At 47.5% G+C, this 25894-nt stretch overlaps 1 protein-coding gene across 6 annotated transcripts in view; it reads right to left on the bottom strand.

Moving 5' to 3' along the window:
• Window positions 1-25894, bottom strand: part of arhgef10 (Rho guanine nucleotide exchange factor (GEF) 10) — a 266890-nt gene that overhangs the window by 96051 nt on the left and 144945 nt on the right. For all 6 annotated transcript variants that reach the window (XM_069885202.1, XM_069885207.1, XM_069885208.1 and 3 more), the window contains 2 exons: window positions 22612-22787; window positions 7582-7697 (listed from right to left, as the gene is read on the bottom strand). In XM_069885202.1, coding sequence (XP_069741303.1) covers window positions 7582-7697; window positions 22612-22787 — 292 coding nt within the window. The remainder of the gene's footprint in view (window positions 1-7581; window positions 7698-22611; window positions 22788-25894) is intronic.

Below are 25894 nucleotides of genomic sequence, written 5' to 3'. Positions count from 1 at the left end.
CAAATACAGTGCCTTCAAAGAGCTACTAACCCGCACTTTTAGGCTACCATGGCGGGAGCGCGCATCCCGTCTGCTGCACTTGTACGGTTTGGGGGAAAGGGTCCCATTTGCCCTCATGAGTGAGATGCTTGCACTTGCCAAGGGGCACAAGTCTTGCCTGCTCTTTTAACAGATTTTCCTGGAGCAGCTGCTCGAGGATATCCGACGAGGACTTCAGCGACCTGAGGAAAGTTGCAGCCTGGGTGGACGTGCTCTGGAGAGCAAAAAAAGAAAACAGTTGCTCGGTGGAACAGATCGTCAAGCCCCGACCCCAGCTGGCAATGAGGCCACAGCAGACGGAGAGGCAACAATGGGGTGCAGGGGCCCGTCGATGCTGCCCACCCTGCGTGTTTCCGGGAAATGCCATGCTCAGCCATCGTTGGGTGTGGCCAACATGACTGCCTCCTCCACGTGTGGGACTCTCTGTCGGGAAGGTGGTTCCACATGGACAATGGTGCCGAATTAAGTGTCCTTCCCCCATGGCCTACAACACTCGGAACACCAAGCACTGAGGGCAGCAAACAGCACTTCTATACGAACTTATGGCACCCGCACCATCCCCCTATGATTTGCTGGCCACCGATTTAAGTGGACTTTTACCATCGCGGCAGTGGTGCAACCGCTCCTGGGAGCCCATTTCCCGGACGCCATTGCCTGCTGGTAGATTTAAAAGGGCGGCATTTGGTGCACACCAGAACTTTTCAAACAATACCTCTGGGGAAAGCTAAACTACCAGCCCCCCTACCTCGACTCTGTCATGCTGTCCGACACATGCATCCTGGCTGAGTTCCCTGCAATCGTGGCACCACAATTCTCTTCCGCGGAACCGAAGCACGGGGTAAAGTACCACAACCTCACTGAGGGCCCCCACGGCCTCACCAAGCCACGGTGCCTTCCCCCCGAGCTCACTCTTGCCAAAGAGGAGTTTAAGAAAATGGACGAGTTGGAGATAGAGCGGCAGTCCCGAAGATGGCAGGAGGGTGGAGGCCATGTGGTGATTACCAGCGCCTCAATGAGGCCATCACACTGGACAGATACCCCATGCCCCATATTGAAGACTTTCCCGCCAACTTACATGGGCACGAGTGTTTTCAAAGGTCAATTTAATCAGGGGATATCGTGAAATCCCAGTGCACCCCAAGGACATACCCAAAACTGCCATAATCACTCCCTTCGGCCTGTTTGAGTTTGGGCTTAAGAACCCGGCTCAGACTTTTCAACAGCTGATGGACACGGAAACCCAGGACCTCCCATTCACATTCATCTACCTGGATGACAGATTGCTTATTGCCAGCCGCCACCATTCAGAGCACACGGCTGACCTCAACAACTATTCACCCGCTTGCAGGAGTTCGGGCAGACTATCAACTCCACCAAGTGTCATTTCGGGCCGGACACAATTGACTTGCTGGGGGATCGTATTGACAGGTACGGGGCGAAACCACTGCCTGAGAAGGTGGAGGCCGTTCGACGGTTCACAAAAACTCACACCATGAAAGGGCTGCAGGAGTTTGACAGTATGATTAACTTCCACCATCGATTCATACTGGCAGCAGCTCAGATCATGCACCCTCTTTTTGCGCTCCTGGGAGGGAAAAATAAAGACATTGCCTGTGACGAAGAGGCCTCAGATGATTTCCAGAAGGCTAAGGACACTCTGGTTAATACCACTCTTCTGGTTCACCCCACACTGGAGGTGCCGACCGCCCTCACGGTGGATGCTTTCTGCACTGCGGTCGGAGAGGTCCTCGAACAACTAATCGATGGGCAATAGCAGCCCATGGCCTTCTTTAGCAGGCACCTCTGCCCAGCTGATCTTAAATACATCTCCTCTGACCGGGAACTATTGACGCTGTACCTGGCGGTCAGGCACAATCCACTGACTTTCACCTTCCACAGAGTGTCTGACCTGTGTCGTCCAGGCAGCAGAGGCACCTTTCTTACATGTCTGAAATCATCACGGACATCCAACACTTCGCCGGCAAGAGGAACATGGTGGCTGATGCACTCTCCCGTCCCGCCATTGAATCCGTCCACACCCTATCCCAGGGCATAGACTATTTAGCCCAAGCCAAGGAACAACATGACGACCCTGAGATCCCAGCGTACAGGACAGCGCTTTCTGGGCTGCAGCTGGAGGTTGTTTTCTTTGCCCTCGGCAACCATATGCTCCTCTGCGACATCTCCATTGGCAAACCCTGCCCCATCTTGCCGGCAAAATAGAGATGGCAGGTCTTCAATGCGATGCACAACCTGGCACATCTGGGCATCAGAACCATGGTAAAGTTGGTGGCCAGCAGGTTCGTCTGGCACGGGCTCCACAAACAGGTCAGTTAGTGAGCCAAGACCTGCTCACTCTGCCAGGCATTCAAGGTGCAAATTCTCATTAAAGCACTTCCCCAGACTTTTGAGCCAGTGTGGTGTAGGTTCGGTCAGGTCCACATCGTGGGGCCACTACCGGTTTCCCATGGGGAAAGATACCTCCTCGTTATGGTTGACCGCTACACAAGGTGGCCGGAGGCAGCCCTGATGGCCGACGTGACCGCGGAAACCTGAGCCAGGGCACTAATCAACACCTGGGTGTCCCAGAACATCTCACCTCCCACAGAGGAGCACAGTTTACCTCAGTGCTCTGGGTGGCACTGGCCAAACTGTTGGGAACCCAATTCCACCAAACCATGGCATATCACCCGTAGACCAATGGGTTGGTGGAATGGTTCCACAGACACTTAAACCAGCCCTGATGCCTCGGTTCAAAGGGCCCAACTCTGCAGATGAACTGTCTTGGTTCCTTCTGGGGATATGCACTGCGCCAAAGGAGGACTTTAATGCCTCCGCAGCAGAAATGGTCTACGGCACACCCTTGGTAATTTCAGGGGGGTTCTTAGCTGCTGCCAAGGATCCAGAAACCACCACAGTGGCACTGAAACAACTGAGGGAAAGACTGAGTACCCTAGCCCCTCCACTGCCTCCACCGTACAGCCAGCCCAAGTCTTTCAAGGACTTGAAACCTGTGAATGTTTTTGTGTGAAGGGGAACACACCGGACACCCCTCCAACAGCTATACGAGGGGCTGTACAGAGTCATTAGGCACAATGGGTCGACATGTGTATTGGACTTTGCCAGCAAAGAGGAAAACTTCACCCTCGACTGCCTGAATCTGACCCATGTCGACATTAGCCAGCCAGTCGAGACTCAGCCCCCGCGATGCAGAGGTAGACCACCTAAAATGGCAACGGACACTCTGATCATCAGTTCTGGGTGGGGTCAGGGGGAGAGTTGTGTAGTGGTTATAAAATAGCCGGTTAACATCACGATCACGAGGCCATCATCCCGCATGACCTCCCGCATGGCGGAAAAATCAGCCAGTCGGAGGCCGGCACTGTGATGACATCGCTCCTGTTGTCGGAGGCAGGGAGTGACTATAAACAGAGCTGGTAGAGCAATAAATCGACTTCGACTCAACTGTGCATGTCGTTCTTACTCCAAGAGGGGAACTCAGGAAAGGAAGGGACTTATGGTTGGAGTCAGAGGAAGTGGTGAGGTACTAAATGAGTAGTGTGCATTATCATTCACAGAAGAGTGTGTGGAAGATCGTGAGGGCATTTTCAGATCAAGGTATGGGGGTTCTGGACCTTTTGATATATCCCATCAAGCCCTATATCCTTAGGGCCTGATGGGAGATAGCCCAGATTAGTGAAAAACTTAAGTGAAGAGTTTGCTGGGGCCTTGATAAAGATCTTTGCATCCTCGGGCACTGAGGGCTTCCTGATCATTTGGATCTCAGGTGGCTGATGAATCGAACAGGGGTCTGTGCGACTGTAAAGACAAATCCACAGACACTCTAGCCTGAACCCACCACTCTACTGTTTCTCTTACTCTCTTACTGTAAGGGGCCTCGGCCAACACCAATGGTAACTCTGCCTGACCGCAGGCAGAAGGTGATTTCGTACAATGTTACATGTTCTGTACTGTTATGTAACAATAAAGGAACCTTGAGTCTCGGAGAGAATTTGGATAAACTTGGGTAGTTTTCTCTGAAGCGTTAAGGCTGAGGGGAGGCCTGATCGAGATTTATAGAATCATGGGGTTGTTAGTCAGAATCTTTCCTCCAAGGTAAAAGTGTCACACACTGGAAAGTTGGTGGTGGCGGGGGGCAGCGGAGGTGGGTGGGAAAGTGTTTAGATGAGATGGGCAGGAAAACATTTTTTTTTAATGTACCAGGGTTGTAGATTAATTGGGTGTAAAATTGGGTGGCATGGATTCATGGACTGGAGTGGCCTGTTATTGTGATACGTCTACATTTATATTTTAAAAAAACATACACAGAGTGAAGGGTGCCTGTAATGGGCTGCCAGAAGCAACAGTCTAAGCTGATGCCATAGTTGTGTTTAACAGACCTTGATAGATCAATGAACATGAAGGGATACAGGGCTGCATATCAGGCACAAGCGGCAGTTTTCATTTAACTTGAGCATTGTGTTCAACATGGGCATGAGTTGGAGGTCTGATCCTGTGCCAAACTGTCCTTCAGCCTCTACAAACTCAATTTTTAAATAGAATAATTACTGAAATTTGGGGAATAAAAGGATTGGAGAGGAATCGAATGGAACTTTCAGAGTTTGACAGGTCTTCTGCCCTCGTTCGATTGCTCTCCCTCCACAGTTGCCAGGATCGAGCAACAATCTCTGGATGACTGTGTCACATACTCGAAACAGCAGGACAGTTCGCACACAAGACCCAGCTTGAGCAGGGGTGGAGGAGGGAGGGCTGCAGATTCCTGGAGCACCTGCGGGAGGTGGAATCAGCATAAACCAGACCTGCCTCCACCTGGGCAGGACAGGGATTAATGTCCTCAGGGGGATTGTTTGTTAATATCATTGGGGAGGGTTTAAACTGATGGCGGGGGGGGGGGGGGTAGGGGGGAGTCCATAAAGAAAGACAAAGGGAAGTAATATGGAGGCAGAAGCAAAAGTTTAAAAATAAAAAGTTAAACTGAAGGGCAGAAAAATCAAATTAAGTCCTTAGCATTGGAAATAAGGTCGATGAAATCATGGCACAAATCAGTACAAAGGAATATGACTTAGTGGCCATTACAATAACATGGCAGGGTGGAGTAGGGTGGGAATTAGACATCCAGGGATAACCGGAAGTACGAGCAGGAAGATAAGGGAGATGAATGTGTGGTGATACAATCACACTGGCTGTACTCCCGCCAGCCTACTGCAGGGGGCGATCACTGTACATGCAGGTAGGCAACCTTGGAGGGTGTCCCCACCTGGCCAGCTGTCTGTATAAAGACTCAAGCCGGCCCCTTCAGGGACAGTCAGCAATGTTTCAAGCTTTGGAGTTGGGGAAAGTTAACAACACGTGGAGCCAGCAGTATACTGAGGTGTGTACAAGTTTAAGCTAATTAAAGCCTGTGGACTTTGCGTCAGAATTACTTGTGCAGCAGTGCTCACAGGGACAGTGTGCTTAATTAAGAATTGAGATCAGGGCAATGAAGAGACAATCTAGCCTCAAAGAGATTAGGAAGAGTCAGGGGAAGAAGTCACTGGTAGGAGTTGTCTGTAGACCGCGAATGAGTAACATTTCGGTGGCACAGATTACGAACCAATGGATCCATCAGGGAGAAGCAGCATGGATTCAGCAAGGGAAGGTTGCATTTAATTAATACAGAATTCTTTGAAGATATAATGTGCAGTGGATAGAGGGGAACAGGTGGGTTTTATATACTTGGATTTTTATAAGCAGCATAAAATAATTCTGCACAGGGGTGCACGGAGTTGAGGTTATGTATTAGCTTAGACGGTGTATTGGTTAATCAGTAGATGGCAGAGAGTTCAGATAACTGGGTGTTTCTCTGGTGCGATTTGGAGGTGGAAAAGCAAATTGTGTAGAAGGCACAGAGAGTCTGAGAGAGATATAGATAGTTTGAGAGGATAAAGGTCTGGCAGATCGAGTGGATTGTTGGTCAATGTGAAATAACCATTTTTGAAGGAATAATAGTAAATTGAATTATTTTTTAAGTAGTAAAAGATTGCGGCATTCAGAGGGACTTGGGAGTGTTAGTGCACGAATTGCAAAAGGTCGGTTTGCAGGTGGCATGGTTGGCATAGCGGTTAGTGTAATGCCTTTACAACGTCAGCGATCGGGACTAGGGTTCGAATCCTGCGCTGTAAGGAGTTTGTGCATTTTCCCTGTGTCTGCGTGGGTTTTCCCTGGGGGCTCCGGTTTCCTCCCACCCTTCAAAAAACGTCCGGGGGGGGTAGGTTAATGGGGTATAAATTGGGCAGCATGGATTTGTGGGTCGAAATGGCCTGTTACTGTGCTTGTATGTCTAAATTCTAAAAAAGATAATCAAGAAGGCAAATGAGGTGTTGACCTTCACTGTTAGAGGGACTGAATTTAAGAGCACTGAGGTTCTGTTGCAACTGTACAGGGCACTGGTGAAGCTGCCCCTGGATTACGACATGCAGTTCTGGTCTCCTTACTTGAGAAAGGAAAGACTAGCTTTGGAGATGGTGCATAGGTTCACAGGAGAGATTAAACAGCTTGGGGCTATACTTAATGGAATTAAGAAGATGGAGAAATCTTATTGAAACTAACAAAATTCTGAAATGAATAGATAAGACAGAAGCAAGGGGTGGGGGGGGGGTTGGTCTGCTTCCATTGGAAGGTGACAACACAACTAGGGAACAGAACCAAAAGGTTGGGGAGCAGATTAAGGATGTAGATCAAGAGGAACTGCTTCTCCTAGAGAGTAGTGAATCTGTGGAATTCTCTGCCCAACGAAGCAGTACAGACTGCATCACTGAATGCATTTAAGACGTGGATAAAGAGATTTTTGAATAAAAATTGAATGTTATGAGGAACAGGTGGGTCAGTGGAACTAAGTCCACAGCCAGATCACATTGAAAAGCAGGGCAGGCTCGACTGACCAGGTGGCTAACTCCTGCTCCTGTTTCTTAAATTTCTTACGGTTTCTCAAGTCCTCAAGTGAAATTCCTGCACCAATCAACTGTCGAGGAAACTAGTCAGTAATCCCTTAAACCTCGCTTGCGTCAGTCAGTTCATGGATGTATTTATCCCACCCTAAATCAGTTCATTGCCAAACATTTTGATTGAAGAATCAACATCTCTGAACTTGCACCGTGTCAGTGCAGTGAAGTTGGTGCCAAAACCTGCTGCCTCCGAAAATTCACACCGACGTTGAGCACAAGAGTTAAAGTGAAGCTTGCAACGTTTCGAGATTTGGAGTTGGGGGAAGTTAACCACATGCTGAGATTGATCATTATGTACTTCCTGTTTTTCAAATTCATTGGATCAAATGAAAATAAAAATCACAGAGATGTCTTACTGACACATGAATCCATGCTATCCAATTCATACTAATGCTGAAAATTAAAATTTACTCCCAATCCTTCTCTCGAAAGACCTTAAAGTGAATCAATGTCACAAGGGGGGAAAAAATGCTTGTGAAAACTTTTTGATTTTGGGATAACAAGACATTTTTATAGAGATTGTGAAATTTTACTGTACCTGATAATTTCCTTTCAAAGTACAGACAAGCTGTGTAATCTGGCCAACCACACTGAAATCATGCATCAGATTTTGTAAATCCTGATACAGTTGACATGGTCCCACATAGAGTTTGCCTAGAATAATAAAATTAAAATATAATTGAGAACCATAGTAAGGGAGCAAACTATATGATCCAGTTGAAGACAACATTTCAAGCTAAGTTTATTGTCAATTGATTGCACAAGTACAACCCGACGAAACAGTGTTCTCCAGTCCTCAGTGTAAAACATGCAGACACACACCCAGACAGAGCACACATACAAATTATACATATGCAGGACAAGTATTTCATCTGTCCAAATAAATAAATATTGTTTCATGAATATGAGAGTCTTGGTTGGTTAATGTGAGCAGGTCCTTTGGTCGTTCAGCAATCCCACTGCCTGTGGGAAGAAGCTGTTCCTCAGCCTGGTGGTGCTGGTTCTGATACTCCTGTAACCCTTTCTCAATGGGAGCAGCTGAATGATGCTGTGTGAAGGGTGGAAGGGGTCCTCAATGATTTTGCATGCCCTCTTCAGCCACCGATCCCAGTAGATCCTTTCTGCCACTCTTCTGGTCCTGTGGATTGACCTCCAATCCATTTGTAAAGGTTGATGAGATTATTTTGTTCAGAATAAATAATATCCTTATCTTTCCATATAATTAAGTGATATTATCACCATATTAAAAAATATTTTGAATAAATATTGGATTGCAAACACAAGATTGCTTTTATTCAGATTATCATGGGAGAGCCAGCTAGTTCTGTCCTTACATTCTTGCTTGGTTCTGTTCCTCTGTATAACAGGTATACTGAGGGTAAATACTGCTGCAGCATCTTTCTTCTCCCTGCCATCCCTACATCTGAAGGCCCTTTCAAGCTGCTGTGTAAAATTAGGTCAATTGGGCAATTTTCCCGGTTAGCGTCTCATTCATGCGGCCGACCCAGTCAGCGTGGTCCAAATCCAACTGGGTCCCTGCCCTACCTCAGAGGTAGTCAGGGAACCCAGTTAAACTTAACTCGATCGCATCCACCAGCAGCTTGAAAACAAAAATGGCCGACCCAGTTGTTCCGATGACGTCAACGCTTGCGTGCGTGCGTCTCCAGGCTGCATCGAGTGAACTGCGCAGGGTGTACATCCTGCTGCTCCTCCAGTGACTGCAGCATTCGCCTGACAGCAGTGCTCACAGCAGTTGCCTGCTGTACCGCAGCGCAGCAGAGTTGGTTAGCCAGCATCTAAAGACCATTCCCGTCAGCTATTTGGACTTTGATTCATCACTTCCGGTAAGTGCATGGCGAGTTGCGGGGACGGGATCCCCCCTTAAATTGCTGGGTTGGCGATTTAATGGGTCGACCCCCTGCAGCTTAAAAGGTGTTAAAAACACCTTTGCCCCAGTAATTGCACCTGGGTCCCAGGAGGGCTGCCCGGGTGCTGCAGCTTTAAAGTGTCTTGAATGTCAATAGCCACCAGTCCTAGTGGCCAGGCTCCACAAGCTGCATTTGGTTGATGTCCCCGCTCTTGACATCCATAGATGATTATCGCCCTGGGAGAAACACAAGTTTATTATCTGGCTGTATGTATATGACCTGACCAAACTGCGTTTGTTCAAATCATGGTGCACACACAATATACACATACATGGAGACAGACAGACAGACACACACACAGAATACACAGCACAAAATAATCACAAATATATTTTAAAATACATATCCCTTTTTAATTATTTTGGAATGATTTGCCCAGTTACAGGATACTGGGAGGATTCATCAATCTCACAGCCTGCAAGAAGTAATTATTTCTCAGCCTGGCAGTCCTGAGTTTTGATGCCCCATGCCTCCTTCCTTTTTTTAAAAAAGGAAACCCCCTCCAACCTTCCTCGTCCACCCCACTTACACCCTCCCTCCTCCCCTACCCACCTACAAAGAAAGAAAGAAGGAGATCATCATTAAAAACAGTCATAACCAACTTTTTAGCTGTGGAAACGGAGACACCATCGGAGTGGGTTGGGAGATCAAATCTTAATACGAAGAGTTTTTAAATATGGGTTCCATACTTTTACAAAAAAAATGATATTTATCTCTCAAATGATACATTATCTTTTCTAGAGGAATACAGGATTTCATTTCAGGATGCCAACTTTACATTTCTAAAACTAAATCAGATTTCCATGTAATGGCCAAATGTTTTTTTTAGAAAGCCAAATGTAAAAATTCAATTTCGTACCTAGTTAAGTCCTGAAGAACTTAATTCAAATTTCTTTAATTTTTGAGGAGTTAAATACAATTGATGTAAAAAATTATATTGTACCAGTCTATATCTTATGTTTATAACCTTAGTCATAATATTTTTACACAAATTTCTCCAAATACTTTCATCTATCTTTCTATTCAAATCAAGTTCCCGTTTCACCCAGCGAGTTCAGACGGTTTTCTGGCCTCCCGATATGGATTCCGCAGCAATCAATGTGGTCGCGGTGAAACTACACCCCCTCCCCCCCACCTTATAGATGCATTGTCCACGCACTTGGTTCGGGCAAGCGGAAGTGCAGTTTCGCCTCAGACACATCACTTCAGATGCCATGAGCGCACTCGACAAAGAAGCCCCGGCCCACCAGAGGAAGGTAAATACCTCACTCTCATAAGCCTCCTCCTTGGCACCTTTGGCCTCTCCCGCCAGCAGCGCGCCTCCAGTCTCCTACACCTGGATGGTCTGGGCAACAGAACCCCATCTGCCCTCGTGGATGAAATGCTGGCACTAGCAGAGGGCCACAGACCCTGTTTGAGTTGGATGTGTACATGGATGTGAGGGGGTTGGAGGGTTATGGGCGGAGAGCGGGAGGGGGGAGCTAGTGGAGTTGTTCAAGTGAACCAGCATGGACTTGAAGGGCCGACATGGCCTGTTTCCGTGCTGTAAACGGTTATATGGATGTTCGAACAGGCTTTCCTCAAACAGATGCCTGAGGACATCCAACTCCTGCTGGCAGATAGGATGTCTCAGATCCACACAGAGTCGCAGCCTGCGCAGATGTGCTCTGGTGGACCAAGCAAGAAAACGAGGCCACCCTCAGCCATATCATCCACCCAGGACCCAATCAGCCACAAGCATCCCCTAAGCACAAACTGGAAGAGCACTACCCCACCTGGTGTTTCTACCATGAATGCTGGGGGACCCAAGCCCGCAAGTGCAGGCAGCCCTGTCCATTTCAGGGAAACGACCTGGCCAGTGCCGTTAATGGCTGCTGCGGCTGGCCGCATTAACAGCCTCCTGCATGCGATTGATGTTCAGTGGCCAGTGTTTCCTGGTAGACACCTGAGCAGAACTGAGCTTGTTTCCCCCGACCGTCCTTGAAATCCACACCCGCGCATGGGGCCCAACCCTACGGGCGGCCAATGGATCCTCCATCAAGACTTATGGCACATGCAGCATACCGATCCAGATTGCCAGGGACAAGTTCCGCTGGAAGTTCGTATGGCCTCAGTGGGCACAGTGCTACTGGAAGAGCATTTCCTCCGGGCGCACAGCCTGTTGATGGATGTCAAAAGCAAGCGGTTGGTACATTCCTGCACCTTCCAATCTATCCACCTCAATTCCACAAACACGTATGGCCCGGGGATAGCTTCTATCAGCGCCCCAAGGACGGGTATTCTCGCATGCTTGACGAGTTCCCCTCCATCCTGCAGCCGCAGTTCACCTCTGCCATGCCCCAACGTGGAGTCTGCCACCACATTTCAACCTAGGGCACCCCCCCATGTTAAAGCCAGGCGGTTGCCCGCCAAGAAGCTGCAACTGGCAAAGGTGGAGTTCTCCCGACTGCAGGAGCTGGGGATCGTCCACAGATCAGATAGTCCTTGGGCCTCCCCCCTCCACATGGTCCCAAAGGCTTCCAGGGGTTGGCGCCCATGCGAGGACTACCGTCGCCTCAACGATGCGACCATGCTGGACCGATACCACATCCCACACATACAGGACTTTACGTCCAACTTGCACGGCGCATGGGTTTTCTTGAAGGTCGCCCTGGTATGGGGTTACCAACAAATCATGGTCCACCCCGATGACATCAGCAAGTCCGCATCATCACCCCATTCGGCCTATTCGAGTTCCTACGGATGCCCTTCGGCCTTATAAATGCGGTCCAGACATTTTAACGGCTGATGGACGCAGAGGATAAAGACTTGGACTTCATGTTTATCTATCTCGACGACATCCTCATTGCCAGTTTGGACCATAATGAAGACAAGGTCCATTTCCATATGCTATTCGCCCATCTGGCAGAGTTCGGCCTCACGGTCAACGTGGCCAAGTGCCAGTTCGGCAAGGAGTCCCTGCAGTCCCTGGGCCACACCATCTCCAAGGACAGGTCCGTCCCAGCATCTGAGAAAGTCACAGCTATATGTCAGTTCCCGAAGCCTGGCACCCTCAAGGGTCTACAGGAATTCGTCAGCATGGTCAACTTCAACCACCGGTTCATCCCGGGGTGGCTCGCATTATACAGCCATTGTTTGCACTGATCGCCGCCAAGAACAAAACCCTGGAATGGATGGAAGACGCTCTGATGAGTGCCACCCTACCAGCCCACCCGCAGCCTGACACCCACACTGCACTCTCAGAGGACGCTTCTGCGATGGCTGTTGGGGGTGTCCTGGAGTAATCAGTCAATGGCCAGTGGCGCCCGCTTGCTTTCTTCAGCAAGCACCTCCAGCCCCTCGGAACTAAAATACAGTGCCTTTGACAGGGAGCTTCTGGCCCTGCACCTGGCCATCAAACACTTCTGTTGCTTTCTGGAGGGCAGGCCATTCTCTGTTTTCACCGATCACAAACCGCTCACCCAGGCCCTCGCAAAGTCAAAGGATCCTTGGTTGGCGCGACAGCAGCGGCATTTGTCCTATGTATCGGAGTTCACCACCTTCATCTGACACCGAGCAGGTAAGGACAATGTCGTTGCAGACGCGCTCTCAGGCCCACCACCCACAGCCTCGTCCCCAGCCTGGACTATGCCCAGCTAGCACAGGCGCAGAAGGATGATGCAGACATACAAGCTTTCTGCACTGCCATGATGGGTCTCCAGCTCCAGGACTTCAAACTGCCGGACAGCCCCAACACGCTGCTCTGTGACGTCTCCACCGGCTTGCCGCGCCCAGTAGTCCCACCGCAATGGAGGCCACAGGCCTTCAGCATGGTCCACGACTTGGCTCACCCCTTGGTCAAGACCTCTGTTTGCATGGTGGCGGAATGGTTCGTGTGGCAAGGCCTCAAGAAACAGGTAGCCAAGATGGTGAGAAACTGCACACAGTGCCATGCCTCCAAGGTCCAGCACCATGTTAAGGCCCCGGTACAGCAGTTTGACTCCACGGCCAAGAGGTTCGAACACATACGCATCGATATCATGGGCCCCCTGTCGGTGTCCAGGGATGCCCGCTATTTGTTGACTGTGGTCGACCGCACGATGAGGTGGCCAGAAGCCAGTCAGCTGAGAGACACTTCCGCTGAGTCCTGCGCCAGGAACCTACTCGCCCACTGGATCACCATGTTCGGAGTCCCGGTGCACATGATGAGCGACAAGGGTGCCCAGTTCACATCCACCCTCTGGTCACAGCTGGCAAACCTCTTGGGGATCAAGCTCCACCACACCACTGCATACCATCTGCAAGCCAACGGCTGAGTGAAGTGCTTCCACCGGCACCTCAAGTCAGACCTCATGGCTTGCCTCACCGGCCCCAACTGGACAGACGAATTGGACTGGGTCCTGCTCGGCATCAGAACGGCTCCAAAAGAAGACCTACAGGTATCGTCCACTGAGTTGGTCTATGGTGCCTGTTGTCCCTGGGGAGTTCTTCATCCCAAGCATTGGTTCCGCGACCGAGAATTAGACCTTACTGGCAGACCTGCGGGGTAAGCTCGCCTTACTAGCGCTCCTACCACCAGCCCACCATGGCAGCCACCCATTCTGGTCCTCAAAAGAACTAGCCACAGCCGAGTTAGTTTTCATCTGGCAAGGCCTACACATTGTGCCCCTGCAGCATCCCTATGAGGGCCCCTACAAAGTCCTGCAACACTCAGGCAAGACATTCACCCTGGACGTTGGGGGCAAGGGGAAGATATTCACAGTCGACAGACTCAAGGTGGCACACCTGGACCTTAGCCAGCCAGTACTGACGGCCCGGTGGAAATGACGAGGTGGGGGGGATGTTGTGTGGCGGTGCACATCCTCATGGCGAACCGGCCCCGCTTGTATCACTGCACCAGCGGGGCAGCTGTGAGGAGAGGGCGCCGTCGGCGGGCCTCCGCGCCTCGTGGTTTCGGCCAGGGCACCCTCCTCAGGTGAGGGTGGTGACGTCACTGACAACACAGGGGTGGAGCACACGCCGCCCTTAAAGGGCACACATGACATTTGAATAAAGAGTTCGTTTGAAACCCCCAACATGGTAGTGGTGTGTTTCATTCTGTGTAGCAGCCGCTACAAGTGCATTTTTTTATTTATCAATTCTAACTTTTTGTCCCCCAGATGGATGTTTTTGTAAATTTTTTTTCCAAATTCATAATTTATTTCTCTAACTTACCTACTTCCTTAAGATAATTTTTCTTAATCTTAGTCAAATAACATTATTTGACCTCTCAAATAAGCTTTTAATGCATCGCATACAACAAATTTATTATCAACTGAAATGCCATTTGTATCTAAATATATCTGTATTAGATTTCTTATAAAATCACAAAACTCTACATTTCTTAATAATGATGAATTAAATCTCCGTATAAACTATTTCAATTTAAGCATGACATCAATAACAGTGAATGATCTGATACAATTCGAGGTTTATATTGTACATATTCAATCCTCCCTTGTAGATGAGCCAAAATTAGAAAAAGAATAAATTCCTGAATAAGAATCAAACTGATAAGAATAAAATGAATAATCTCTCTCTCTAGGATTCAATTTTCTCCAAATATCCACCAAATTTAACTCTTCCACTAATAACAATAATCTTATGGTCATTTTTGTTTTAACTAAAGTTTTTGTAGATTTATCTAAAATTGGATCTAAACAACATTTAAAATCTCCACCAATTATTATATTTCCATCTACTTATACCAAATTAAAAAAGGCATCTTGAATGAATTTTTCATCATCCATGTTAAGAGCGCAAATATTCATAACAATCCAAGATGCTGAATAAATTTGACAATTTACTAATAAAAAGGATCAATAATTGTTGATTGCAATTTAAATGGCAAATTTTTGTTAATTAAAATGGCTGCTCCTTGCACTTTAGAATGAAAAGATGAAGCTATAACCTGTCCAACCCATTCCCTTTTCAACTTTTGATGTTCTTTCTCTGTCAAATGAGTTTCCTGTGAAAAAGCAATATCTACTTTTAACTTTTTAATATGAGCTAAAACTCTCTTCCTTTTAATTGGGTTATTGAGCCCATTCACATTTAACGCTACATAATTCAAACTTTTTATTGCTATGTTTTAATTTTAGAAAATATAAAACTCTCCTCTCCACCCTGGCTCATCCCAGCTCCACAAGCCAATTTTCAAAACATGCTATCTCTAAGACAGAAAGCAAGAAACTCCAAAATAAAAGAATAAAATTGAAAAGAAAAAAAACCTCCCAAAGCACCGATTAGGTCACCACTAACTCCCTTAATAATGAGAAATGGCCCTCGCCACTAGTGGCACGAGGCCTCGGAAAAGGAAAGCGGGAAAAAAGAGAATCTGACCCCCCCCCCCCTCCAGACAGAATGTCAAAATTAAACTTAAATCAGTCTCTATTAACTCGATCAACATCAATTTCAACTTGAGCTTCAGTTGGCCGTCCTCCAGGCGAAAACCCTCCCTTCGATTTTTCTGGATCCGCTTCGATTTGTTGAGGTACAGAAGATTTAGGCAATGAACTGGCAAATTCCAAGGCTTCAGACTCATTAACAAAACATTTGAGCTTGATGTTGTCCATAAAAAACTGATGGATATCAAAAAGCAAATTTATATCCCTTATTCCACAAAACTGACTTTGCTGGATTAAATTCTTTTCTTCTTTTAACAATATCGTTACCCAAATCCGAATAAAAGAATATTCTATTGTTCTGAATCACTAAAGGTCTGTTGTTCTCTTGCTTTTTGAACTGCCATTCTTAAAATTATTTCCCTATCTTGATAACATAGACATTTAACCAAGACAGAGCGTGGTGGTTTTCCCAGATACATTTTTTTCCTTAGAGCTCTATGTGCTCTATCAAGCTCCAAACCATTGGGAAAATTCTCTGGTCCCAGAATTTCAAGCAGCCAATTTTGAAAAAAATTCACTGGATAATTACCTTCAAAATCTTCAGCAAACCAACAATTTTCACATTATTTCTTCTACTCTGATTTTCCAACGTGCCAACTTTCTGCAATAAATCCTTCTTCTGAACTTCCCACCCTGTAAAAGAATCTTCTGTAGCGGCAGCTACACTGCTACTGAAAGAACACACAACCAGACGGGTTGAGCTTGGTGAGCAGAACTGATTTATTGCAGGCTGCTGGGCTGGACTTATACTCCAATATACTGGCTGAGAATCGCGCTGGGGGGCGCTGACGTCATCCGGGCGTCACGTGGTCCCCCAGCGCGGGCTTCTGAGTCCTGTGCTGAGAAGAAGGGAAAACCCCTGACGGTGCCATTTTGGCTGTGTGGATTACAAGCGGGGCCGGTTCGCCTGCCTAGTGGTGTGCTGCCATACTTCTATCTTATTAACTGTATCTTTACATTCTTCCACCTCCATATGACATTCTTGGAAATCTTCATCAAATTTTTGAACTTTAATTTTAATTTTGTCAACAGATTTATTACATTTTGCCCTATTTGTTTTAAATACAGTCATTTCTTCTTTAATAACTCCCAACTGCTTGGTAAAATCAGCTTTAACCTGAAAAATTTGTATCCATTTTCTGACTAACTCCATTTTTTTCCAAAAAATGTATCAAAAACCTGTGGGTCAAGAGATTTTGGGATAACATAATATGCACCCATTTTACCTTGAATATATTGATCTCCTCCTTCTTCTGTTTCCACTCCTTAGGACTGTGGCAAAAAAACTTTCTTCTACTCCAGGATCATCTTCTTCCTCCTCCGTTGAGGTTGCCAGGGGCTGAAACTGTGAATGGGCTTTTTGTTTAGCCCTTGTCTGACCCGTGACCATTGTCAAAGTCAGATCCACAGATTCCGATTCAGTTGCTTCTGTGACGCACATGCGCATTGTCTCTGCAGCGATCTCTGTAGTTTTTTCCATGCTCCAGCGCCATCTTCCCGGCTCCCCGAGAAGGTAGCGCAGGAGTATGAATTCTCACCCGTTAAGCCTTCCTTTCCGCTGAAGAGGAACTAGGATCGGAGGCTGAGTCTTCAGAGTAGGCCCTGATTCTTCCAGCCATTTTCTTTTGTAGTTTGAGTTCTGGATTTCTTTGTAGCCATTTTCTGAGATCTCTAGAAAGTTTTTATAAAGCAGTTAAACTTAATTTAAAAAAAAAATCAGGTACTAATTAATTCTGCCAGGAGAGGCGTTTTCCACTTCTTCTCCTTACAGCATCATGCCTCCTGCCCACCCCCCCGTGCCTCCTTCCTGATGTTATTGAAATCCCACTGGCATAATCACAAAGTGAAATACCCTCACAAAATAAAACTGCTCTGGAGGAAACAAACAGAAATCTGACTTTCAAGAACGTTTGTTATTAGCCACAGAATGATAGCCATGCTGATTCACGTGAGAATTTGACAAGTTTGAAACCGTGAACTTTTCATGACCATGTAGATTGTTCACCTTCCATGTTAGTTTCATCATAACATTGCACTGTGGACCACAGGAATCCCACAGATTAGTGAATAGAAATTCTAAAATTAAGTTCTGTTGTTGACAAAACAACATGATAAAAAACACCAGAATTCTTTCGCATCTGACAGGATGTCACTGAGAGTTAAGTTGATGTGTTGCTCATCTCAGGAACGCAAGCCAAAACTTTGTTTCACCTGAAGAGAAATATGTGTTCTCAGCGAATCATTCCAAAAATGATGATAGATGTTTCTGTCTCTGCAATTTACACAATTAGGTTTCAGCCTCATTGACCATTTAAAGCAAGGTCGAAATTTTCACTGGCCAGCCCCATATATTTTCTGTGCCTTGCATGGCAATTGAAAGAGCGTACAAAGTAACGATTGTTTGACTTGTGTGGAATAAATATTACGTGCAATGCAAGGAAACACTGCTAACTAAGAACACCAAAGAGGAGCTTTCAGCAAATGCAAACAAGGGACGTGTATCTACAATCGTTGAGCAGCAAAAAAAAAATCCGGCGAGCAACCCCGACAATTTGCTCAGGAAGTTTCAGTCAGTCAAACATCAATTTAATTGCTCAGAAGGAGAACATGGCATTCCCTCCATAGATATTAGGGTTATAATCTTAACCACATTGGTTTTTGCTTTGAATTTTTAAAAAGGAAGACTAATTGCAGGTATTCCCTCGCTTTTTGAAAGTTCGCTTTATGCCACTTCGCTTTTACCAAAGATCTACACTCGTTGCTGTCTTCGCGAACCGAAAGGATTTTTGCCTTTAAGAAAAGCAAAAAGCAAAAATAGCATTCAAGGAGCTCTCAAGGAGAGCGCAGGGTAGTGGGATCAGTGTGGGGACTGATAGCAGGCTGTCAGGAGAGAGCAGGGCAGCAGACTCAGTGTGGAGACTGATACAGCGCTGTTGGGAGAGTGCAAGGCAGTGTGATTAGTGTGGGGACTGACAGCAAGCTGTCGGGTGGGCGTGTGGTTGCTCCTGTGTTAATGATCAGTGAGGAGGAGATGTTGTTTCCAATTCATACTGATTGTGGCCTCCCACGAGAAAGTCAAGGATCCAGTTGCATGGGGTACAGAGGCCTAGAATTTGTAGTTCTTGACCAGAACTGAAGGCCGAACTGTAGTCGATGAAGAGCAGCCATACGTATGAATTGCTGTTTTTGAAGTGATCCAAAACTGACTGGAGAGCCAGCGATATCACATCTGCTGTAGAGCGATTCTGACGATAGGTGAATTGCAGGGGCCCAGATCTTTACTTAGATACGTGTTAATTCTGGCCATGACCAGCATTTCATCACAGTAGAAGTTAGTGCTACTAGGCGGTAGTCGTTGAGGCAGCTCACGCTGATCTTGTTGGGCGCCGTGATGATTGATGTTCTTTTGAAGCAGGTGGGAACCTCTAACTGCAGCAATGAGGGGTTGAAAAGGTTTGTGAACTCTCCGGCTAGCTGGTTGGTGCAGATTTTTACTTCCCTGCCAGCATTCCCTTTTATTTTTATCACCATGAGTAGGCATATAAATCTTGGTTTCCTTTTCTGTCGAAATGTTGACGGGTACCTTTAGACTGAGGTCAACAACATTGCTGAGTTGTCATTTTCACTTTAGGGCACATGGGTCATTTGAGGGAAAAAGTCCCCAAATTAATCTGGGCCTGATTATTGCAACAATGCAGTAAAATCGTCTTTTTATCAATGAAAGTTTCTGTTTTTGATCAGCTTTGCAATAGAAGGAAGTAGCATATATGTGTGTGTTAAATGTTCACCTTGGAGCACCAGGAATATTTTGGCTCGCCTGCATTAACGTAAATGCGATTTGCATGAGTTTGCGGATCCTCCAATGAAAAGCCAGAAGAGAGGAGTGTTGTCTCAAATAGAAGAATGACTAGATCCTTTATTGATTTATCATTTTTGTCCGCCTGCTAGCCTGCGAAGTGTCAGGTAAGTCTGTGAACTGACGGTGGCAGTTCGCAATACCGTGCTGTGCGCCCGCTACAACAGTTCAGCTCAATTGGCATCCACGGTCAAAAACGCGAGCTGACCTGCCGACTCAGAAAGAGGAAAAGAGGCCGCTCAGCCTCATGCTGCCAGACCGCTGCTTGGACCACCTCACACCCCGGGGTCCCGCTCTCGCGGGTGCCCGAACCTCTGGATGGTGTTTCAAGAACTAAGTGGTATGATCCGCCACATGACTACCCCCCCCAAAAAAAACAGTATTGGAGATGGTTAGTTGTTCATTTGAGGGTGGGTTTGGTCACAATGATGGACGCCCCCTGAGGCAGGGTTGTGCCATTTGCGCTGGTCGGCCACTGTCCAAGAGTGCCAGCTTGAGACAGTCCACGGAGACAATCTCGAGTCTGACGCCCGTGTCGATGATAAAAACTGTGGCATTGTTTTGCATTGTTTCTGAAGGGCTCCTTGTACGCCGTTTGCAGAGGTGTAAAGTGGGAATCTCAGTGAAAGAAAATGTACTGGCAGTCCTGGAGGTCAGGACATGGTTCTGAGACCATGTCGGGATGTTGGGACTGGAGAAAGCGTGGCCACCTACTCACAGACGCGCATCACCATGGTCGTGGGCAGTTCTTGATGTCCATGCGCTGCCGGGATGACACCCCCGGGACCATGAGCAGGGCACTGCACAACAGCTCGGCAGAGGAAGTTGCCAGATCCTCCTTTGGGGCAGTGCGCACGTCTCGCATGACCCATGGCAATGAGTCCATCCTGTTCTGGGCCTGTGAGCCGTGCCTTGAGGGATGCCGGTGAAAACGTTCTACTGCCACTCGGCCATTGTGTGGTGGAGCTTAGTGTCAAGCAGCCAGGCTATTGCTGACCACAGCCCAGAGGCAAACTGCGCACCTCTGTCGGAGGAGTTGTCCGCTGGCAAACCAAAATGGGCTATCCAGTGGGCGGTGAGGGTACGTGCCCAGATCACGGTGGAGGTCTCCAAGAGTGGGACGGCCTCTGGCCATCTCGTGAATCTGTCCACATTGGTGTCATCTCTGGATGGGGACAGCAGTCCTGCAATGTCGGCGTGGATGTAGTTGAAATGTCAGTGTGTCACAGAGAAGTGATGTGTCGCTGAATCTTGGGGGTTTGACAGGGGATGCACACTCTGGCCCAGTTGCTGACCTGTTTGCGCAACCCAATAAGTTTCTTCATTGCCCAAATGGAAGGGTGAGCTAGGCTGTGAACCACACCAGGCAGCGGGGATGATGAGTCTTGGCTGTCCCATAGACATATCACAGAGGAGTGCAGTGTCAGCAGGCCCAAATCTCACATCCTCCATCGTCAGGTCTGAGATGGCAGTGTGGTAGGCGAACATCTCTTTATCCTCCCGCTGGGCGGCCGTGTAGGCAACACTTGGGGCCAGAGCATGGATGGCTGTGCAGGATAACGCATCTGCAACCTGCTTACTCTTGCCTGCGATGCGCTGGACGGAAGTCGCTTATTCCGAGCTGTAGGTCAGTTGGCGCTGCCATAGGGCTGACAAAGGATCAGACATTTTGGCAAAGAGAAACAAGAGTGGTTTATGGTCTGTGAACACTGTGAAATCCCCGCCCTCGAGAAAGTAGTGGAAACGACAGATGGCAAGGGAGAGAGCAAGGAGCTCTCAGATGAAAGTGTTGTATTTCTGCTCGGAGAGTCTCGGATAATGACTGAAAAAGGCGAGGGGCTGCCAGCACTCCACCCATGGCTGGGCCAGATAGCCAATCATGAGAGTGGTCAGTGTGTTGGCCCGTGGAGGTACCAGCATTGTTGCATTTGCCAGCGCTTCTTCGGCTTGTTGAACCCGGTTGTGGCCATGTGGTCTCAAATGAGCTCTTTCGGCTTGTTGGCCAGGACCTTGAAAAGCGGTGGCATTATCCTGGTTGCTGCTGGCACGGATCGGTGATAGACGATGACCGTGCCGACAAACTCTTGGAGTCCCTTCACAGTAGAGGGCTTGGGAAACTTGCGAATGGCCTTGACCTTGGATGGGAGCAGGACAGCTGATGTGGTGGCTGAGGAAGTTGACGGAAGTGGAGCCAAAATGACCCTTAGCAAGGTTGACTGCCAGGCCATGCTCGTCGAGCCTCTGGCAGAGCTGTTGGGGGTGTGCGCCACGTTCCTGGCAAGAGTGGCTTGCGATGAGGATGTCATCGAGGTAGATGAACACGAAGTCAAGCTCGCGGCCTACCACGTCCATCAGCCTTTGGAAACCTTGGGCAGCGTTCTTGAGGCCGAAAGGTATGCGCATGAATCGGGTGATGAGAGCCATCTTGGGGATGTCACGGTGGGAGAGACCAAATGTAAGCTCGACGGGCATTTTGATCCCTTTGAACTTGTCGGCTGGTGGGTGGTGGAAGTAACTGATAATGCGCCTGCCAGTTTCCTGGTCTAGCGCATTACTTTGTGGAGTCGGCAGTTACCTGGTGTATGTGGAATTGGGAATGAGCTTGTTCAAACCAAACGGGAAAATAACATTACTTATATGTAATGTCATCTACCAAAAAGAGTGCCGGTTTTTGGAGGTCACTGGTTTTTGGAATTCCGGATAAAAAGTTAGGCGCCTGCAGTGGGAAAGTCTCGGTCTAGGACCAGAGGGCAAAGTTTTGGAATGAAAGAACGTCCCCTGAGGTGAGGATTCTTCAGCCAGAGGGTGACGAGCCTGTGGAATTCATTGCCACAGATGGCTGAGGAGGCCAGATCATAGGGGAGATTTAAAGTAGACATTCATCAGTAAGGAGGTTACAGGAGAAGGCAGGGTAATGAGACTGAAAGGAAAAATAAATCAGCCATGATTCAAATGGCAGATCAGACTCGCCTCTCATTTTGATTACAGATGTCTTGCCTTTCTATCTTAAAGCTTCCAGATGTTGGGAGGTTTCACCGCTGGTTAATCTGTGGAATGGATTTGCTGGCTGTTGGAGTTTCTTATTCTTTGCTGTTTTATGGGCAATGTCCAAGTTTCAGGATTGTTCCATCAGCAGCACTTTAACACGGGGAGGTTGGATGGGAGCTTGCAGAGGGCTCCGACCCGATCCCACACGGAAAGGGTCAGAGGCTAATGGGAGACAGAGCAGGCATGAGAGGAAAAATACATCAGCCAGCATTTGAATGATGCTCAATGGACCGAATGGCCGAATTCAAGTCTGATGCCAACTGCAATGATGGTCACAAGGCAGAAGAATCCAAACTGGCGCATGTACTTACTTGGTTTTGCACTGATCAGGATCTTCTCCCCAGAAAGCGGCGGCGCCAGTCGACTTTTCTCAGCTAGATCCTCGGTGTTCCCAAATTCGACCACTTCCACCTGCTTCAGTGGGACACTCCACTTCAGCAAGTACCTCAGGCCCGAGGGCATCATGCCACCGCTGTCGTGCTGGGGTCTGGAATGCAAAATGGATGATTCAGTCGCAACACCAACCAACTGCCTCAGCAACATTCAGACGGGATTGCCCACTAAACTCTGCGGATCAAATGAAAGGCGACAGAAAGTCGACATCTCGGGCCAGGAGTTATAAGAGGTGGAATCGCCCACTCAATCCAAAGCCTCATTGTGCAAGGTGACTCAGCCCATCCAATCTCTCCTTACAACCATCGCCCTCCATTCCAAACAACATCCTGGAGAATCTCTTCAGCACTCACTCAGTTTCCACCACATCCATCCTGTAAGTGGTAACCAGAATTGTACAATATGGTCTAACAAGTCCAGAACCATATAACCCCAGTGGCTCTCAACCTTTTTCTTTCCAATCACAGACTATTTTAAGTAATCCCTATGCCATAGGTGCTCTGTGATTAGTAAGGGATTGCTTCAGGTGGGATGTGGGTGGAAAGAAAAAGGTTGAAAACCACTGTTTTAATTGTACCTCATTTGGTCGTGATGTGCATGCTTTCAGAACTCCAAAGGAAATGGGCCAGTGACAATTTTTCTCAAGCAAAATATTTCCATAATTATTGCATTTTGAACAGTGGTTCTCAACCTTCCCTTCCCACTCTTATCCCACCTTAAGCAATCCCTTATTAATCACAGAGGTCTTATGGCATAGGGTGGAAAGAAAAAGGTTGAGAACCATTGATATAACCATATAACAATTACAGCATGGAAACAGTCCCATCACGGCCCTTCTTGTCTGTGCCCTCTCCTAGTCCCACTGACCTGCATTCTGCCCATAATCCTCCATACCTTTTACATCCATATACCTTTCCAAATTTTTCTTAAAAGATAATATTGTACCTACCTCCACCAGAAGCTCGTTTCACACAGACCCCACTTTTTGAGTAAAGAAGCTTCCCCTTGTGCAGCACCTAAACTCTCAGCTCATGTCCTCATGTTTCAACTCACCTTTCCTCAATGAAAAAAAGTCTATCCACATCTACTCTATCTCTCCCCCTCAAAATTTTAAAGGCCTCTATCAAATCCCCCCTCAGCCTTCTATGATCCGAGGAATAAAGACCTAACTCTTTTAACCTTTCTCTATAATTTAAGTGCTGAGACCCAGGTCTCGTTCTGGTGAATCTTCTCTCTCTACTTTGTTCACATCCTTCCTATAATTTAGTGACCAGAACTGAACATAATATTCCAAATTTTGCCTCACCAATGATTTTTACAATTTTAACAGTACCTCCCAACTCATACTCTGCTGTGATTTATAAAAGCCAGCATTCTAAAGGCCTTCTTCATTACCCTCTCCACCCTAGATTCCACTTTTAGTGAACTGTGTCCCATTATTCCTAGATCTTTCTGTTCAATTGCATTCTTTAATGCCCTACCATTCACCACGTATGTCCTATTTTGATTAGTCCTACCAAAATGTCCTCCTCCTTCAAATATTAATTAATTCCTTACCCCCATCTCCTCTATTTTCCCACCTACCTGCCCTGCCCACCTCATCCAAGGTGCAATGAGGGCAGGATTTCCCTTGTCCTCAATTACCACCCCCCCCCCAACCCCCAGCTTCCACATTCAACATATTACCCTCCGAAATTTCTGCCACCCACAAACAGGATTCCCTCGATACATCTTCCCCTCTCTGCCTTCTGCAGGGAGAGCTCCCTCTGGGACACCCTGATCCACTCAGCCCTTTCCACCAGTCATCCCATCTGTGCTTACCCCCACGATCGGAAGGAATGCAACACTTGTGCCCACACGCTGTCCCTCACCATTATTCAGGGCCCCAAACAGTTGTTCTAAGTGAAGCAACATTTTACACGTGAATCTGCAGGGGTCATCGACTTCAGCCAGTGCTCCTGTTGTGGCCTCCTCTACACTGGGGACATGGGCACCATTGAGCATCTTTTCTCTGCCTTCGATTCTGAGACCCCATCTTTTACCATGTTTCACAACAATGGTGCTCACAGAGTGATCCGAGAGCTCAATTCATCAGTAACGCCAACAACAAGCCCCAAGGACTGGACCCAGAGTGAACATAAGACCTGGATTCTGTCCAATCTCATGTTTCCTTTTTACTGTCAGCATCTCCTTGTATTTTTTTTTGTTAGTTGTATTCCACAGCAACAATAATAAATTCACTGTACAAAAAAAACCTGAACCACAAATCCCATCGTCCGCCAGCTAACAATACATTACACACAAAGACCTGCATCATTCGTGAGCTATCCAAGTAAACAGCACATGAAAGTTCCTTGTTGTCATAATTTCTTTGAAGCTGAAGCCCAGGTAACCTCATGCACATGATCTGAGAGGAGTGCTTTGCTATCAGGCCGGCTCGCACCATTTTAACCAAACTGACCATCTGTGGGTGGTCACCTCTCAGAGCAGAAATATACTGGAGGCGAATGAGGAAACTCTTGCACGAAGAAGATTTCAACGAAGAGCAAGTGAATTCATGTTCCACTTGCAGAGTAAGATCTTAGCTCGATGCCCAACACTGCAGTAGAATCGCAGAACAAGCCACCATGTGTCAGTTGTACAAGATGTCGGTGAGGCCCTATTTTGAGGACTGTACTCAGTTTCGGACACTGTGCTGCAGGAAGAACGTTAACATGCTGGAGAGGGTGTAGAAAGGATTTACAAGGGGCGGCAAGGTTGGCGCAACGCCTTTACAGCGCCAGCGATCAGGACTGGGGTTTGAATGCAGTGCTGTAAGGAGTTTGTACGTTCTCCCCGTGTCTGCGTGGGATTCCCCTGGGGGCTCCAGTTTGCTCCCACTGTTCGAAACGTTCAGGAGGGTGTAGGTTAATTGGGTGCAAATTGGGTGGCATGGACTTGTGGAACAAAATGGCCTGTTACCGTGCTTCATTCATTACACATCAATTCAAAAATGACTGCATTCGCAAACATCAGGTTAAGTCGACAGGGACAGAATTTATTATCAGAATGGTCTGCCCAATAAACCATAAATCTAATCCTTCCCCCCCCCCGCCCCACCTACCTATTACCCTCTATTTTCCTTCTTTCCATGTGCCTAACTAAGAATCTTTTGAACATCTTTCTTGCACTAGAGGCCACCAGCATCCCAGGCAATGGATT

The sequence above is a fragment of the Narcine bancroftii genome, chromosome 6 (genome assembly GCF_036971445.1).
Source record: "Narcine bancroftii isolate sNarBan1 chromosome 6, sNarBan1.hap1, whole genome shotgun sequence".
NCBI classification, from domain to species: Eukaryota; Metazoa; Chordata; class Chondrichthyes; order Torpediniformes; family Narcinidae; genus Narcine; species Narcine bancroftii.
The sequence above is the reverse complement of the archived record's forward strand: the minus strand, read 5'-3'. Positions and strand labels throughout refer to the sequence as shown.